The 17,384-nt window shown below is 51.2% G+C and overlaps 1 protein-coding gene across 7 annotated transcripts; it reads right to left on the bottom strand.

The window, feature by feature from the left end:
* Positions 1 to 693: 693 nt before the first annotated feature.
* Positions 694 to 16,265, bottom strand: Spry4 (sprouty RTK signaling antagonist 4). 7 transcript variants are annotated; one of them, XM_021226656.2, is made up of 3 exons: positions 16,150 to 16,167; positions 15,503 to 15,576; positions 694 to 5,046 (listed from the first exon to the last, which is right to left on the bottom strand). In XM_021226656.2, the coding sequence occupies exon 3, from the start codon at positions 4,998 to 5,000 to the stop codon at positions 4,098 to 4,100; it is 903 nt and encodes a 300-aa protein (XP_021082315.1). In that variant the 5' UTR covers positions 5,001 to 5,046; positions 15,503 to 15,576; positions 16,150 to 16,167; the 3' UTR covers positions 694 to 4,097. The 7 variants fall into 7 exon arrangements, with proteins under 7 accessions (XP_021082315.1, XP_021082313.1, XP_021082312.1 ...); XM_021226654.2 differs by lacking the exon at positions 15,503 to 15,576 and having other exon boundaries at positions 16,154 to 16,265; XM_021226653.2 differs by lacking the exon at positions 15,503 to 15,576 and having other exon boundaries at positions 16,150 to 16,260.
* Between the last annotated feature and the right edge of the window lie 1,119 nt (positions 16,266 to 17,384).

The following is a 17,384-nucleotide window of genomic DNA, read 5'->3' as shown; positions in this document are numbered from 1 at the left end:
ATGGCCAGGGGATCCTTGATACAGGGTGGGTTTTACTAAGTCTAAGACGCCACCACTGTGACCAAGAAAAAGCACCAAGGCCAGGCATGGTGATACACCTTTGATCCCAGCACTCAGGAGGCAGAGACAGGCGGATCCAAATTTGAGAAGGCACTGGAGGATTCTGTGGACAGGAGGCCAGTCTTAGGGGTAAAAAGACCTTGTTTTAGGTCTCATTAGTTGAGGAAAACCAAGGAATCTACTATGAGCTCTACTGCTTGGCTTCCTGAAGCTGTAGCTTTGGGAACACCAGGATGAAAATTTGGTTCTTTCCCCCACCTCTAGCTCTTCCAAGTTCTGAAGCTTTTTTGCCCATCTATGTAAGAGACCCAGGCACAATGACACACCTTCAATGCCAGCCTAGGCTAACATTATCTTGATATAGCAAGGCTATCTCAAGAAATAAGAAAATCGAAACCCCAGATCCCTGTGAGAAGGACAGGGGACCCAGGAAGGGTCTTGCATCCATACTTTGCTATGAAGTGTAAGCAAGTGTCCTTCAGTGGCTTTCTCAGATTTGAGGTAGGACAAGCATCTTCCCAGTCTAGACACCCAGCCCATTGTGTGCACTGTGTTCATGTGGCTTTGAGTTGACAAGCATGGAACTTCTGCTGCGTCAGAATGGCAGGCAATGGAACACAACACACAAGAGAATGGCGGTCACATGTATATTTAACAATATATATTTATAGATATCTTCTAGATCAGTACATTCAGTTTTTAACTTGTTTTTTCTTCACAAACAGAAGAACTCTTACAATAGTAGACTTTCTAAAATAAATACTATTAAAATAGAGCTTCAAAATAAATATTTTTTTTTTACAAAGGAAACCTTCTGTGGTAGCTTTTGTGGTGGGGTGAGAAGGGGTTACAGTGAGGGGGAAATTAAACAGGCATGTGGTGGAGTGGGCACTGGACCGAGCGCAGCTCTGCTGCTGCTAACGTGAAGTCAACCATGGGACAGCGAGAGAAAGCAAGGTAAGAAATGGCAGTCACCCACAGCAAAAAATGCAAACACAGGATTGATATCCACCATTACAGAGCAGGGAAAGCATTGAGCTACTCATTAAACCCATAAACCAGGAGGCCAGGGATGCCTCGATGTTCTAGCAAATTGTACAGTGCAAATTCGTGCTGCCCACACACCTCCGACATTTCTTGTGAGTAGCACTGGAGACCATGCCGCTTCAAAGTGATGGGTACCTGGGTTCTGGCCCAGACTGACTAGGTAGGTGTTGTCCCTCTGGGGCTGTGATCCAGCTAGGCTCCGCCAATGCAGACTGCCCAAGTTCAAAGAACCAACCACGTGCATCACAAGGATGCCTTCCACCAGCTGTGAAGTACCTAAGGTAACAGTGAGGACGATGCTTTGTTCCCTTCAGGAACCTAGACTGTACCTTGGAAGGCTTTGCTAGTCTAGCCCGAGATCCCAGTGTGCTCACAGGAGTGCTGGCCTTTCCCAACAATTCGGAAACCAAGTAGCCAAGGTACTTTTTAGGAAGCATCTTGGATACTATCCTCAGCTCCAGGCACAACTGCCAGCACCCCAGGTATGGAAGTGGGAACTGGCTGGACCTTTTAAGAGCTATAACCTAGCCAAGCAAGCCACGGATCTGAGGCAGCTACACAAGTGTTTCTTGTTTGCCTGTAGACTAGCCTGTAGACTCGGTACCTGTTGACTAGCCTGTAGGGGGTGGGGGCCACTTTAGTGTTGTGTTCTTTCCGCCTGTAGGTATTTGCCAGAGAAAAACAATGGAGCAGAGGAAATAAAGGATGCTTCCTTCACTCCTTCCCTTTACCAACAAGCAAGCCCCAAGGCAAACTCCTGGGGGGGGGATAGTGGGGGGGGGGGATAAGCAAACCAAAACCCATAAAAATCCGTGTTTACAGCTATGTACACAAAGTCAGGGTTCAGGAGGGGTTGCCAGGAAACAGGGTCTGTGTGTAGAGGGTCAGTGTGTACGTCACACATGTGTGTGCACACACACGGCTTATGTAACTCAATTGTCCACAGAGGTGTATAGACCAAGATCACCAAAGTGCAACCTGCCACTGGGTCACTGTTCTGTGGCGGCCAATTGAGGGAGGGACCCTGGGCAAAGCTCCCAGGCCTTTTAGAAAGCGTGTGCTCATGTGCGCTATCATTTGGGGGTTTCCCGCCCCACGCCTCATCTGAGGAAAACATCTGCAGCCCCTCAGTCAGTTTCTAATACATTCAAACAGTGGAAGTGGTTGGCTGCACCTGTTTGTCTTCCGTCTTTCCTTCTGATCTGTGCAAGAGCATTGCAGGCAACCGTGGCAAGGGCAGCTATGTGGATTAGGCATGGAGAATGGGGATGCAGTATTTTATACTCGCCTTTTACAAGCCTGTAAATGTTACATAAATAAAGCTGAAAATATAGTCCTCCCTTCCTCCAATCAATAAATACCTATGGTTACAATTAACTTATTCTAAATCATAAGGTGTTACTACTAGTCCAAGGTGGGGGTGGGGGAACAAGCCACTCAGTTACCTGCCTGCTTGTCTCCTTCCTGGGGGCAGCTCTGGTCCCACATAGCCAGAAATGCCACACATGATTTTTGCCTAATGCTTTCCCCGTTTCACCTGGGGCATTCTTCTGTCTCAGGCCATTTCTCGTATCACCAAGAGGCAGGGGTGGGGACAGAATACCACACAAAGTAAAAATCCCACACAACAGCTGCGGGCAAGGACCAGAGACACTATATAGCTTTTTGCATGCAACAAGTACCTACCCATTGGACGTGCTGCACTGAGACCTTTAGCACCGTGAGAGAAAGAGTTGCTACGTCTTTGGGGGCTGTCGGGAGGGGCGGGGGTTGTGCTGAGCACAAAAGTGGGGCTCAAATCCAGTAGCCCCTGGAGAATTGTTCCTCACTCTCACTGGGTTCCCCTGGACTTCCCCACCGGGGCCTCCTAACACTAAAATAGACTCTGTTCATCCCCTCTCTATTTACATATAGACAGACACATCGCTATACACAAAGGCTATGACAGCAAGCAGCAGAATCAGAAGAAAACCCAACCCCAGCTCGGCTCAACTGTCATCCTGCCAATGGGAGGTGTGGCCTCTTCTTCACCATTCTTGATGGGCAGGGGAACTATGCTCCTTGAGGTTGCTTGCCCCCAGATTGTGAAATCAGCCCTTCCTGGGGGTGGCCCAAAAGGAAGCAAGTTGTTGTATTATTATTGTTTAAACACCATTAGCATCTAGTTTAATTAAACATATAAAAACATCACGACTGGATCCGAAGACCACAGCCTCAGACTCATTGGCAAAATGATATTTGGTCTCACTTGTGTCACCCTGGCCCTCGTAACCTAGCAAGTTTCTGCAGAGAATCTCAGAGAGCTCAGGACACACAGCAGGCAGGCCAGTCTGTGACTCGGGTAAGAACCGGAGGATGGTGTGATGACTGGACACCCCCAAGTTAGTGACTGAACTAGGAGGAACGCACTGCCCAGTGACTCCTTGTCCATCCTGTGGCTCCAGGGTGGCTTCAGCTCACCAGCGATTTTGTTCTCAGCTATCAAGTACACACAGCAGGATTGCTATGGTGCACCTCCTTCCCAAGAGGCTGAGGCCAACAGGCATGGGCAGAGGACGAACAGAGAAGTCAAGGCTCTGCAGGTCTTCCTTGAGGTGTTCCACCCTCCACTGGCTGTTCCTCCCAGGCGGGAGGCTCCAGCAGGAGCCAGAGGCAAAGAGGGAGAGTGGGGTTGAGGAGGGGCTGGGAAGGCCATTGAGCAGCCGAACTTCTGGATTATGTCCACATCAGTGTCCTGTCTTCTGAAATAGGAAAACGACATCCAAACCACCACACCCTGATGCTGTCACTGCTGCTTGGCATAAAGTTTCGAAAACCCCAAAGTGCATCTTCATCCTTTTGGGGACTCTAAGCTGGGTGGTAGTGGTCTCTGCCTGTTTCTTCTCTATCTGGGGTTTAAGAGAGGACAGATGAGCCAGGTCAGTCTCAAGGAGACTGGCAGGAGGGACCCCAGTTTCCAAGGGCAGTGTTGAGTTTTCACATCCAAAGTGTCAGAAAGGCTTGTCAGACCTGCTGGTCTTGGCATCGCCACTGGCTGCCTTGCAGATGACACTGTTCGTGTGCTTGCAGCGGCAACCAGGGCGCCTGAGGCGGTCATAGCCATGCTGGGCCAGCTTGACACAGCCTGTGGCTGGCAGGTAGCACAGCAGACAGGGCAGCACCAAAGAGAGGGCACCCATGAAGGACCAGCGGGCGCAGCAGTTGGAATGGGAGCAGGAGCAGGGATGGTCAGCGCAGGAGCCCTCGTCATCCTCATTGGTGCAGTGGTAGAAGATGCCTTGAACCAGACACATGCACGTGCCATAGTTGACCAGGGTCTGGGCTGAGCACAGGCACTCCTGGTTGCAGACCCAGCAGGAGGGCAACGTCCGAGGGGACGCACATTCCTTGCATTTACACTTCCCACAGGCCTCACACAGCAAGAAGTGCTTGTCTAGCTCTGGTGGAGCTGCTGGGCCCTTGAGGTCCAGTGGCTTACAGTGGACCGCCTTGGGCTGGAGGCGCACAGCCCGGGGGGAAGCCTGCTCAGCTACTGGTGGCGGAGCCATATGGTCGAGGAGCCTCTGGTCTGAGGAGGTGCTGCTGCTGCTGCTTACAGAGCTGGGCCGACCGCTAAAGGAGATCCAGTGGTGAGTGACATCCTGGTCACAGCGGCCGGGGGTAGGGGCCAGCTCTGGGACCCCACCCCGGGTCCGCTTGGGGCCCACGGTGGGGGCCAGGCTAGGGTTGTCTATGTAGTCATTCTCCACGTGGCTGGTCTTCATCTGGTCAATGGGTAAGATGGTGAGTGGGTGCTGTAACTGGCTGTGGGGTACTCGACTGTCAAGGAGGGGCTGTACCATGGCGGAGCCGGGAGTCAAAGGGACAGTGCCCTGTGGGATCCGGGGCTCCATGAGGCTGGAGGTCCTGGGCCGCAACTCAGACAAGCTTCTAGGGGCCCTGGGGGAGAGGAAGAAAAGAGAAAATGGATCTCCAGCATCAACATATGGCCTGTTAATAATATCCTCCTCTCAGTCTTAATACAGGCCTTGAGAGTCTAGACAAAATGGGAACTAAATTCCTTCAAAGAACTTCCTAGCAATTCCCAAAGCTGAAATGATCAATAATGAGAATACTGGCAGAAGTAGCATCTACTGCAACCTGGTGGCCAACAACAGAACACCTTAGGCCTAACAGTGTCGCTGTGAAGTTACAACTTTTAAACTTTTTTAAAAATGTAAGCTGTAAGTCAGGGGACAAAACTTCTCTTCTTCCACCTTTATGTGTGATAATGATTGAACATAGGTCCCCAGGCTTGCAATCAAGCACCTGTACCAACTGAGCCATCTCACTGCTGGGGGAGGGGCTGTCAGCAGGTGGAGGGTCTCACTATGCAGACCTGGGCTGGCTTTTGCGCTCATAGATCCACCTGCCTCTGCAGTGGTGAGCGCTGGGGCCCAAGCTGCCCGGGAGTTCCTCTGGCTTACGCCGTGGTTTTATGACTGTAAAAGGGTTCTTGCAAGAATTGAAGGAGAAAATGTACACCTGGTACCCACACACAGTCAGTACATAGAAAGCACTAAGCAATTCCCCATTACCTCAAACTAGAACCACTTTGACTCCTACACAAGCATTTCCCAGTCCTGCAGGAACCAACCATACTGGGCACTGAGGACCATGGATGTGTCAACCCAACAGTTCCTGTGTGCTCTGCTCCCTTGGCTCTTATCAGCTGGGTAAACAAAAGCCTTCACTTGGGGTACCGAGAAGAGAAGGACTGCGTCTATCTTATGCTCACTCATCCAGGATGTTAACCCATTACTCCCACTTCCAAGAGCGGCCACCTCCAGCAGCCAATAAACCCTGAGTAGGTGAGCTGACAACTTGCATGGGAAATCCTCTCAAGGGACACTCACATCACCCATTTCCAAGTGCTGAGCTGAACATTCAGACTAAATGCTATTTACTAGAATAGCTAAGGCAACCCTGGATCAGTTTCTAATTTCACTGAGAGAGTGCAATTTTAAGTTGGCATCCGGCCAGAGATTCAACTGCAGCGCCTGACACGGAAACCCAGGAAGTCACTTAAATCAAAGAGCGGAAACGGCTTGGTTCAAATTTAGAAAGTGCACATTGTTTTCTATTAGAAGTGCCATTTCCTTGCCTGCTGACCTTTACATTTGGAATTCGGATGGAGATCAATTTAAAGAAATAGCAGCAGAAGGCCAAGACCTCTGCTCGAAGGAGACACAATCTGGAATCCAAAGGGAAGATGATTACACTCTGGGAAGATTCCACAAAGAGCTTCAAGGGACTGGGGGAGGGAGGGAAGGAGCAAGGGAAGAGGGCCTTCATAAAGACAGCACACAGAGCTGTGTGTGCTAGTTAAGGGTGGTGTTTCTGTAAATGCCTCTTCAAGATGCTAATGACAGCTCCCGTCTCTCGGCTAAGTTTATCTTGCATCAAAGGTGTTGCCAGGGGGATGTGAAGCAGGTTTCTAGTTCCGTTTACCCACCCCCCCTTGCTGGGACTTGTTAGTCCATCTGTGTCACAGAAGAATGACACTTGGCTCCCTGGAAGTCAAACTATGGTACAGTGTTTGTGGTGACGGAGGGGGGAGGTTGATGGGAACTCACAACTATGCTTGCCTCTGCTTGGAGGAAAGGGTTTGGTTGCAAACAGCTGAAGCATTTTCTTGGATGCTTCTAAGTTCGAATGAAATAAACAGCTAGCTCTAATAGAAAGGTTATCCACAGCAAAAACACCAAATCTTTTCCACAAGGGCCACTCACGGGACAGTTCCGATTTACACAAGACAGTAACTGTTGGCCCCATAGGTATTTCTTTTTCTCGAGACAGGATTTCATTGTGTTTAACAGTCCTGGCTGTCCTGGAACTCATTTTGTAGACCAGGTGGGCCTTGAACTCACTGAGTTCTGCCTGTATCTGCCTCCCAAGTGCTGGGGCTAAAGGTGTGTCTTTAGTCTACATTACATAGTGGCAGTGGCCACAGAGTTCTTTGGTGAAATCAGAACCTTTTTGGTCTTTTTTTTTTTGAGACAAGATCTCACATTCATCTTAGGTTGGTCTGAAACTTAATATGATACAGTCCAGGCTGGGCTATAGAAGTCCTTATTCAGCTGGGCAGTGGTGACACAGCACAGGAGGCAGAGGCAGGTGGATCTCTGGGAGTTTCAGACCAACCTGGAACTAGTTCCAGGACAGCCTCCAAAGCCACAGAGAAACCCTGTCTTGGAAAAAAAAAAAAAGCTCATTCCTTCGTTTCCCAATTGCTACCATTAAACGAATGACCACCAGGCAGGCCTTCCACCAAAAAAGTCAGTCTCTTGTCAAGGCAGCTCCAAGTAAGTGAACTGCCATGGTCAGGGCTGGGTAGAAGCATCATGAACACAGGTCTGCAAGGAGTGCTACCTTTCAACTAAGGAGGTTCCAAGGAGGTGGCAGGTTTCAGGGCATCAACTGGCCAGTTAAGTTAGAAACCCCAGATTCTAGTTCTGAGATCTTTGGTAAGAAATCGTTAAGTTGGCATACTATAAAGTGTCACAGATGTTTAACAAGCCCTGGAATCAGTAAGCTGACTCTCCAATCATGCAAAAACCTCATCAGCAAGCCAGTTTGGAACAGAGAAGCTACTGCCATCCACAGGCTCCCTATCACTCTCCAGAGGCAGCTGTCAACATCTGGGCTGTGGTGAGGCCAGCCTAGAGAGTGTGGGATCTTGGCCCCCAGTGACTCAGTTCTCTCAGGACTCACATCTGACATTTGGTTCCAGAAAACATGTTTGAAAAGGCATCTCCCTACATAACCCTGAATTCTTCCAGCCACTGTCTCAGTGAAACCCAATGGCTGGCTCACAGAGCCACTGCTCATACTTGCTTAGGCCTGCCCCAGCCTCGTGCGCCTCTGCTGACTTGATATGGCTGGAAAAGAAAAACAACTTCCTAAATGCCTGTTTGATAACCCTGCAGTACAGCTCCAGCAAAAACCCCAACTCTGAGTTCTATTTCTAAGATCAGTCTCCACCCTGGGACATTTCCGCCCCTCAGCCTGCTCATCCTTGCAGGTGTTAAGTGCACTTTAATAGGCACCTCTGCCTCTCCTCCAAGGAAGGAAGAGATTTATACAATATAAATGGGACAGGAGGATTTGCCTCAGTAAGCTGTTGGGAAGAGCTTGATGGTCAATTTGGAAGAATCCGGATGGAAATGGAAATGATGCCAACCCTGCACTTAGCCTAGGAAGCACCTCCCAGCTAAATGATTAGCATAAGAACTCTCCCCTCCCCTCCAATAACAACACAGATAGTTGCCAGAAGTGACTAATATTTATGGGACACTTGGTGACAGGATCTCTGCGGCACCCGTACTGATTTTTTCCTCATTTAACCCTCACCATTCACCTTAGGGGATAGCTCCCATTCTGGAGTTAGAAATGAAAGTACAGGGCTTGCCACCCAAGCTAAATTCCAATTCCCCAAAGCTCAGCTTTGTCACGTCTGTAACCCCAGGGTGGGGGGAGTGAGACAGGAAGGCTCACTGGCCAGTCATGCCACCAGGTTATCAGAGTCCAGTGAAAGACCCTATGCCCATCTCCGTCTAATGACAAGGCAGAGAAACAGTGCCTGGTTTAGTTCCCAGCACTCCCACGGTGGCTCACAAATCTCGCTTGTCTCTAATTCTGGGGAAATCCATTGACATCTCTTCTCCAGTAACACCAAGTGTGCATGCAGTGTACACACACACACACACACACACACACACACACACACACACACACACACGGGGGAGCACACGAAGACCATGCAAGGGATCAGGACAGGACTCATCTCTAGACATGGGACCCTGCGGCTGTAACAGATGGGGAGCTCTAGCTGACAATGACTTGTGGAAGCCTTCCCTACCCCTGGGGATCCATGGAAAAGTGTACAAGCACCAATCATTTTCCTAGCCTTGGGCTAGCATTCAGTAGCCCAACCCCCACCCATTAGCTGCCAGCCCTGTGGTTAGTGGGGGTGGGGTTCAGTAACCCAACCAGCTGATAAATCACCCCAAACAGGGTTTGGGGGCTATCTTCTTCACCACTTCACCCCTCATTTTACTAAGTGTTTTCATCTTTACCCCAGTGAATCTCCCAAACAGGGTTCCACTGTAACAGTCCTTAAAGGAAAAGGCAACCCTGGCGTGAAAGGGTTCCCTCCCTCCTCACCCATCAAGTTCAACTCTGGGTTTCCTGTGGCACCTCTGATGGAGGGGAGGGGAGATGGAGGGAGAGCCAGGCACAAGGGGATGGTGAGGCTGAAGAATCAGCAAGTTACCCACCCCCACCCACTTTCCCACCACACCGACCCTTGATCTGCTGCTGCTTGGTCTGGCAGCTCGGGGTGAGGGTCAGGATGGGTAACCCTCACTCACTGCCAGTTGTACCTTGTGGGGAGGGAGCTGAGCACGGGGCTTCGTGAGAAGAATAGAGGCAAGGTTAAATGTCAGCACCATCTGGCCACCTCTCCCTTGCTACAAGATACCCTAGGAAGGGGAGCTGGGGAAGGCTGCGGTTCCCTTTAAGTCAGCAGGTGACAAGCTGGCAAGAAGCTGGGAACGGATGGGCAGTTTCCGTGCTGCCCATTTGTCTTCACAGGTCCTTCCACAGAAGGTTGTTTAACCCTTTAAATAACTCAGGGTAAATGTCTTTAGGCTACCAGAGAGGCAGCCCACCCCTCTGCAACACTATTGCCTGGTCCTAACCAGGTTTAGTTCATCAAGCTATAGCCAGGTGGGACTTAGTGCTTTAAAAAGACCCTTAAGGAAAGGGGGTAGGGAAAGCCCCTCATGGGGGAAGCCAACTTGTGAAGACCCAGTTGAAGGACACACCCTTATCACCAGCCCTAGAGCTCACAGCTGGCCACGTTTAGGGATCACAAAAGACAGTGGCCCAGTCATCCTTTGTCCAGTGTTTTCAGCTGCCTTCCACTCCTGACTGCACTGGGTAATTCTAACCAGCTTCAAGCTTCTGCTCTATGTATACCCGTACAGTTGCCCCGCCAGTGTCCTGTTAAAGACAGATCAGAAGCCATGCCACCAAGAAGGGAGGGCAATAGATGGGGGGCCTGCTAAGCTGCTCAGGAGCTGACCAGGCCAAGTCATAGAATGTTGACCAGAGGCCTGCACAGCCCCAGCCCCTTCCTTGAAAGGCTTCTTTTTAAACATCAGGATGGTCTTACTGTCTTGTCTCCCTATAGCCTCCACCAAGAGACAGAACTGACAAGAGATTTTTAGCTTACTCTTGGGATTGAGCAGGAAATGACTTCCCCCTTTCCCAGCTAGAAACAGACTGACAAGGAAAAACTGCTCTTCTGTAACTGGTCACCTGTCCCCAGGGCCCCTTCCCTCCTCCACTAGACCTAGAACATCTGTGCCTCACGACAGTGCCTTGCTTCCTCTCTTCCTCCACCGGCTGGAGGCCCTTCCTTGGAAAGAACCACCCCCATCACAGCTGACTGGCAGGGCCTCTTAAGCTTGGCCACATGTTGTGGACACATTCTCCAACCTAGTCAGCTGTCCAGCTCTGCAGGGTAACCCCAGCTCGCTGAGAGACAGTAATAGTACCCCCACCTTCTGAATCGCACAGCACCCTGTTCTTCCTGTGCCTTTTATTCAAAAGGTCCTTAAAACCAGACCCTCCTCCTAAGAGTACAGCATTAACAGTGAACTTGTATCAGTCCTAGCATGAACTAGCAGTCCTACTGGTTGCCCGATCTCTAGGTCTCTTGGTCTCTCCACCACTTGCCTAGTCTGAAAGAATTAGTAAGTTTTCCCAGCGTTGATCATTATCTCCTTACAAAAATCCACCACCACGAGTCACTGTGTTCTCTGCTTTCGCCACCCCTCTTATTTAAAACTTTGATTTTTGCAAACTGTAATGCTAACACTCCAGAGGATTGCTCCAAGTTGAAGGCCAACTCGTCTCCACAGTGAGTTTCAGGCAAGCCAAGACCTTGTCTTAAACAATAAACAAAAACCCCGTCATAGCTCGGCAAGGTGGTGCATCTGTAAACCCAACACTCAGAATTACAGGAGGCACGGAAATTAAGAACCTCAACACTGCAGGTCCTAGGGGGGACACGCCTTTAATCCCAGCAATCAGGAGGCACTATGAGTTCAAGGCCAGTCTGGCCCACAAAATTTGAGTCCCAGGACAGCCCAGGATTGTTACACAGAAAACTCTTGTCTCCAAAATAACAAAAAACAAAAACAAAACAAGATTATGGAACTGGAAAATGGCTTACCGGAAGGACATACTGGTCTTCCAGAGGACCCGAGTTTGGTTTTCTAGCACCAAATTTAGGCAGCTGTTACAACTTTAGCCAGTAACTCCAGCTCCAGGGGCATCCAAGGCCTGACTGCTGTGGGTAATTGCATTCACATGGAGCACACACGCACACGTGATATGTATGTAGATATTAAAATGAATTTTAAGAGTTTAGGATTAGCCTGTGCCTACGGGACAAGACCTTGTTTCACTACAAGCAAGTGAGCTAGCAAACAAACCCTGTCCGGTCTATTGCCAAACACCCTAGTAAATTGAACAGACAAAATCTTCCCCAGCTAGGCACATGGACCTTCCACTCCCTTCTTGGTTCTCCCAGGACAGACACCCTAGATTCAAAACCAAATTAAACCTGAAAGAGCGAGTGCCCTTCTTCCTGGTCGTCTTGTAACCAATACTCAGAGGCCTTACCCAACCAGCAAGGATTTATGGAAAATGTTAGCTGGATACAACTACACAAGTCTTTAATCCCAATACTTGGAGGCAGAGACAGGTGAATCTCTTTTTGAGTTCAAGGCCAGCCTTGTCTACAGACTGAATTCCAGGACAGCCAGGGCTACATGATGAGACCCTGCCTCAAAACAAATCTTAAAAACATGTTAGCAAGGGACTGGAATTTAAAGCCCTTATGCATGGTCCAAAGAGGGACACATTGCAAAAGCCACATAAGAAAGCCTTAATGGGGTTTGTCTCCCTTCATTTTGGATCACCTATTTGCCTTCATTTGTTTTCTGTTGTTTTGGAAAGTCAGCCAACCCTCTGGGCACATATAGTGCTAAGTTCACAAGATAGTGAAAAAGAGGTATGAACTGGGCAAAGGGTGATTTCCAAATTGCCAATTCTGGAATGTGATACAAGCAAAAAGAGCAGTGGATGCCCAGCCTCCCATTGCCCTGGATGAATCTAGTCTATGGGCTGTCTCCTCCCACCAGCCCCAACTGTGGTTACCATTTCAGAGGGAAACTCGGAAAAGGTTGTGGGATCCAGCAAGAGGGCATGGCTATCCCAGAGACACTCCTGAACTCAGGTCTAAAATTTCAGATGGAGCCAGCATGTCATTAAAGCATGTCAACCTAGTTGTCCACCCAGATTTCAGCAATCTCCATGCTCACCGACACAGTTCACCTGCTCTAGCCTGGGGAGGGTTTTCCTGGAACCAAGGGATCCTCCCAAAGAACTGGAAATAGAGGAAATGCAACCTCAGGGGTGTCAACCCTACAACTTCTTTCAGAGAAAGGGCCGGAACAACTGCAGCCTTCCCTGTGAAGACCCCCCCCCACGTCGGCACTAAAGTGGAATTAGAAGCAGAAAATCTCGGATGTTTGTGCTCCATTTGTGTGAAGACCTGAAGAACTCCAAACATTGTGAAATCCAGCGGTGCAATATTGGGTAGGGCCTTAGGCCAGACGGAACTTATTAAGAGATTGATAAACTCCTATTTCCCAACTTCTCTACGTCTCACCTTCCAGCTTTGTACGGAGAGGCCTGTCAGGAAGGCTGCAGCACTGGTCAGCTACACAGGGGATGTAGTCTGAGCTCCTGCCCTCCCCACGTTCCCTTGCCGCTCCTCAAAATGGGGAGAATCACGCCACTGGTTGGTGACATTAAAGAGGAGACTGCCACTGCATCTGAGGACCCCATGGAATCTATCTTTTCCTTGCAGCGTCGCAGGGATCCGGGGAGCCTCCCTGCGCAGTAGGAGGCCTTCTGCCCTGAGCCAGGCCTGACAATATGGATGCCCAAGCCAGCAGCTTTCCCCTGTACTCTCCATGCAATCCTCTCCTGCCCATGTCGCATAGAACTCCATCCCTCAGCCCCTTCAATTCATGCAGCCATCTTTCTGTCTCCTGCCTTCTCTGCCCACAACCCCCAGCCCCCGATCAGGAGTACTGAGAAGCCGTCTTCTTGCCCAAGAGCAGCTACTGTAAATGCTTTTTGATCGCCTGCTTGGAGAGGGAACTGGGCACAGCCGTGGCCCCAGTGATGGAGCCAAGCTCCAGCTGCCTGGGTTGGCCAAGCCAGTCCTCTCCCTTACCCCCCTCGATGCCCCCATGACCCTAGCCACTCCAAATTTTTCAGAACATACCGTCTCTATCCGCTATTCTCCCGTGTTGTCAAGTCTGATACCAACAAGGAGGTAATGTGGGCACCTTATCTTTCCTACGCACGCAACCTCTTCCTCCGGCTCCCACACGCCTGGCGTTATGTAAACGCACCTTCAGCCCCCACCACAGCCTTAGTGAGAGGCCCAGGGGCTCTGGGACCTGACAAAAAAATCGATGTCTGATAGGGGGCACCGGGTGGCCAAGGAGCCTCGGATCCAGAAGAGGCTAGGGGGAAAAGAAGGAAGGCAATTGCACAGCATAAAATGAGGCAGCCGAGCAAAGGTCAGACGGTCTGGAACCGCCTCGCCAAGGATCTCAGTCCTTGGCCGGCCCCACGCTGACCATCCAGTGGGGAAACATAAGGAGATGAAACCTAGCCCACCACCGCTCGGAATCGGGAAAGAAAAAGCTACGTCGATCATAAGCCCCTAAGGAAGGTCTGGGAAGACCCACGGCGGAGCTGGCACCGTGGGCACGGAGCCCGGGGGTAGGCGAGCTGCCCAAACCTAGGGAGTCCCTAAATCCCAAGTGGTCGCTCTAGTGCGAGCCTGGGGCTGCGGATTCCAGGGCTCAAGGAGAGTAGTGGTTCAAGAAAAAATGCCAGGCCAGAGGCAAACTCCCCGGACGCTAACAAGGTTTCCAGAGTCGCAGTGAGCGCGGAAGCCCGACTTGGCAATGCCCAGGGTCGGCAACGGCAGTGCCAAGCAGCGAACACCCTTAGCGCCGTGTCGGCCAGGCGCGCCTGGTAGCTGCGGCGTACCGCAGGGACTCGGAGGAGGCGCAGACCGAGGGAAGGAACACCCGAAGAGGCTCGAAATAGCGTGCCATTGGCCCCAGCCCGAGGGGAGCCGCGTCACGGCACGAAGGGGGTACTTTCGGATCTCCAAGCCGGCTGTGAACTTACTTTGAGGAGCTGCAGAGTCACAAGCATCGCTCCACGTCTATGTAAATCCCCGAGCCCGAGTGGGTTAGTCGCTGTTGTACTCGCAGACGCCAGTCAGAGGAGCCGGCAAGGCTCCCTGAGTCGTGCAGCGCCAGCTCCGCTGCTGTCAGCTCTGCTCGCTGCCTCGGCGGCGATGTTGCAACCCTTGCCTGGGAAAATGGCTTTTTTATGAATGGGAGGGCAGGGAGCTACAATGCGCACGCGCGCTGCCCGCGATTCTATGAATGGGTGGGCACAAGCGACCCCGTGCGCGCATGCGCTGCGGTTTTTTTTTTTTTATGAATGGGGGGCCGGAAAAGAGCTTAACCCGTGATTGCTGGGCCGGGTGTTGCTCCTCCAGGGGCCGTCGTTCTTTTACAAAGAGGGGTGGAGGTTGTTGTTCCTTTCTTTTTTTCCTTTTTAATGAATGGAGGGCGGCGGCGACTGCTGCAGCTGGCTCAGCTGCGTGGGTTGTACCCTCCTCCCAGCCTGCGAGAGGAGGTAAAGGCCACCTTCACGCCACTGCGGGCTGGGGCAGGAACCGTCAGTGTGACTAGAGGGTGGGGGGCGCCGCGGCCTCCGGATTCTGAGCTCAGAGAAGGGTGGGGGAGGCCACACCTCGATCAGCGTATCTCTGGTCGCCGCGGGCGATGGGGAGGGGGAGCGAGGGGACCCCTACTGGGAGCGTTCTTTTCAAGACCAGTGGCGCCTGGGGACGTCGGGGGCAGGGACCTTGCAACCGCATTTGCCAAAAATTAGTAAAACGTCTTTTGTCTATTTCAATGAAGGGTAGGGTGGGGGCTGCTGAGTGAGTCTGACCACTCCTCCTATTTCTTGGGTGTGGACAGTATCTGGGCCAAGACCTCTTCCGGCTCCAGTACCCCCCGGGGCGATTCAGTCCACTCAGCCAGAGGTCTCAACCCCGCCTCTCTCCCGCCCCAGAGTAATGTCCGCAGTGCCCCGGGCTTCCGCCCGCCCTCTGTTGCCCTGGCTGGTGCCCCCGTCACTACTCGCGCCCTCGGCCTCCAGTCCTCAGAAGACATACCCTTTGTAATCTTGCGGCCCTGTGCCCTTTGTTGCAGAAGGCAGTTTTCCCGAATGCTCCCCCTCGTCACTCCCCTAAAAAAAGGGGAACAGTAGTGAACTGGCCAGGTGGATGGGTGGAGCAGGCCTCGGCAGGATGCTGCCCGGGTGGCCACCGTATTAAATAACAGGACTCTTGAGCCTCAGAGGGAATGGAAATGGCAGCAGAGCCCTTCCTTGCTGGAGGGTGGAGGGGGGCAAGCCGGTGAACAGAGAAGCCCCTCCATTAGGCCTGACTCCTCAAGTCGGGCGGGTGCTCCAGCGTCAGGCCCAGCTCCGCCCAGTAACCGGGAAGCCTGTATTCTCCTTGGAGCCTGGAGTAGGGGTAGCTTTGATGCTCTAAGAGCTGGCTCTGAGTCTGGATCCCCGGCAAGGTGTATCTTGCTGGTGTTTGGCCCTCATGGGTTGTGAGGCTGTCTTTTTCCTGCTACGCCGTCATGGTGCAGCGCTTGGCTGTGGTCGGAGGAAACAACGGAAAGACTCACCACGGGTGAGGTCTGGCCTGGGGCTTGGGCTCCATCACAAGCTGTTCAGATCAGAACTCAAGGTTACTGTGTCCTAATGCAAAATGCCTTCTCAACTCGGACTCACGTCTCAGTGATTACTTACTTACTCAGTTCCTGGGGCTAGAACGGACTCTCCCACGGAGCTTCAGCTTCCTTCCTGGGACAAAAACTCCACCCAAAGCCAAGGAGAGAGAACTTATGGTCTTCCCCGTGTATTTATCACATCCCATTTGTCAGATCTGCAAATTGAAGCCCAAACTCCTGCACCTGGTGAGCAGAAGGGCTAGTAAATGGTGCTGAATTCCAAGGTTTGTTGCCCAGTTCGCTCTATCTTGAGTCCAACCCCCTCTGCACCATCCGGATCCTAGAAACCTGGTCATTTAAGCAGTTAAACAATGGCTCTTTTTCCAGCTGGTGTTCATTCATGGTCCTTGCTCAGTTACAAGAATGAGAATAAATGATTCCTTTTTTTTTTTTCAACTGTGGAGGACGTTAGGGGAAGGGATGTAATTGTTTCCTTCGTTGAAAGAATTAGCCAAAAGACAGGGTTGCACTCTGTGATCCTGTCGAAGGTGGGGTGTGGGAGGAGCTCCAATGTCTGGTCCCTTTACCCTCCTTGCCCTTGCCGGTTTCTGTTCGGGTTTCTGTTTGATCGGAATTCCTGAGAGTCACTGGTAGCAGTGTTGAGGAATTCAGTGTTGCTGTCTGCCGTGATTGGGGGACGTATGTCCCTCCTTGCCCTTGTGAAGCTCACTTAGTCTTTTAGGAGACAGACAAAAAGAGTGCAGTTTGACCTCTGGCAAGTGCTCAGAGAGAGAGAGATTGAGATCAGCCCTCTTGGACATCATGGAAATGAGGCATGTGAAGGGGGAGTATGTTTGAATACATACAGATGGAGGGTGTGTGTGTGTGTGTGTGTGTGTGTGTGTGTGTGTGTAGAACAGAAGTCCTGTGGAGTGTCCTCTTCCAACTCTTTTAGAATTCATTTATTTCTTATGTGTGTGTATGTGTTGCCCACATGTATGTATTGTAAACCATGTGCGTGCCCAGTGCCTTTGGAGGTCGGAATACGGTGCTGGATTCCTGGGAGTGGAGTCACATGTGGTTGTAAATTACTGTGTGGATTATATTAGTTGAACCTGGGTCCTCTACAAAAGCAACAGGTGCCCTTAACTGTTCTTTAAGCCAGCTCTCCAGCCTCTCATTTTGGTTTTTGAAACAGGATCTCTCTCAGAAATCAAGCTGGAGCTCACTGCTTAGCTAGACTGCGTGGGTAGCAAGCCCCAGGGACCCTCCTGTTTCTGCCTCCCCAGCACTGGTATTACAGATGTGTGTGGC

This window comes from Mesocricetus auratus, unplaced genomic scaffold (assembly GCF_017639785.1).
Source record: "Mesocricetus auratus isolate SY011 unplaced genomic scaffold, BCM_Maur_2.0 Super-Scaffold_6730, whole genome shotgun sequence".
Taxonomy (NCBI): domain Eukaryota; kingdom Metazoa; phylum Chordata; class Mammalia; order Rodentia; family Cricetidae; genus Mesocricetus; species Mesocricetus auratus.
This window is presented reverse-complemented; position numbering and strand designations above follow the sequence as displayed.

Excerpts from the sequence above, each read along its gene's own strand:
- Spry4 (XM_021226654.2), bottom strand. The coding sequence starts at position 5,000 with ATGGAGCCCCGGATCCCACAGGGCACTGTCCCTTTGACTCCCGGCTCC.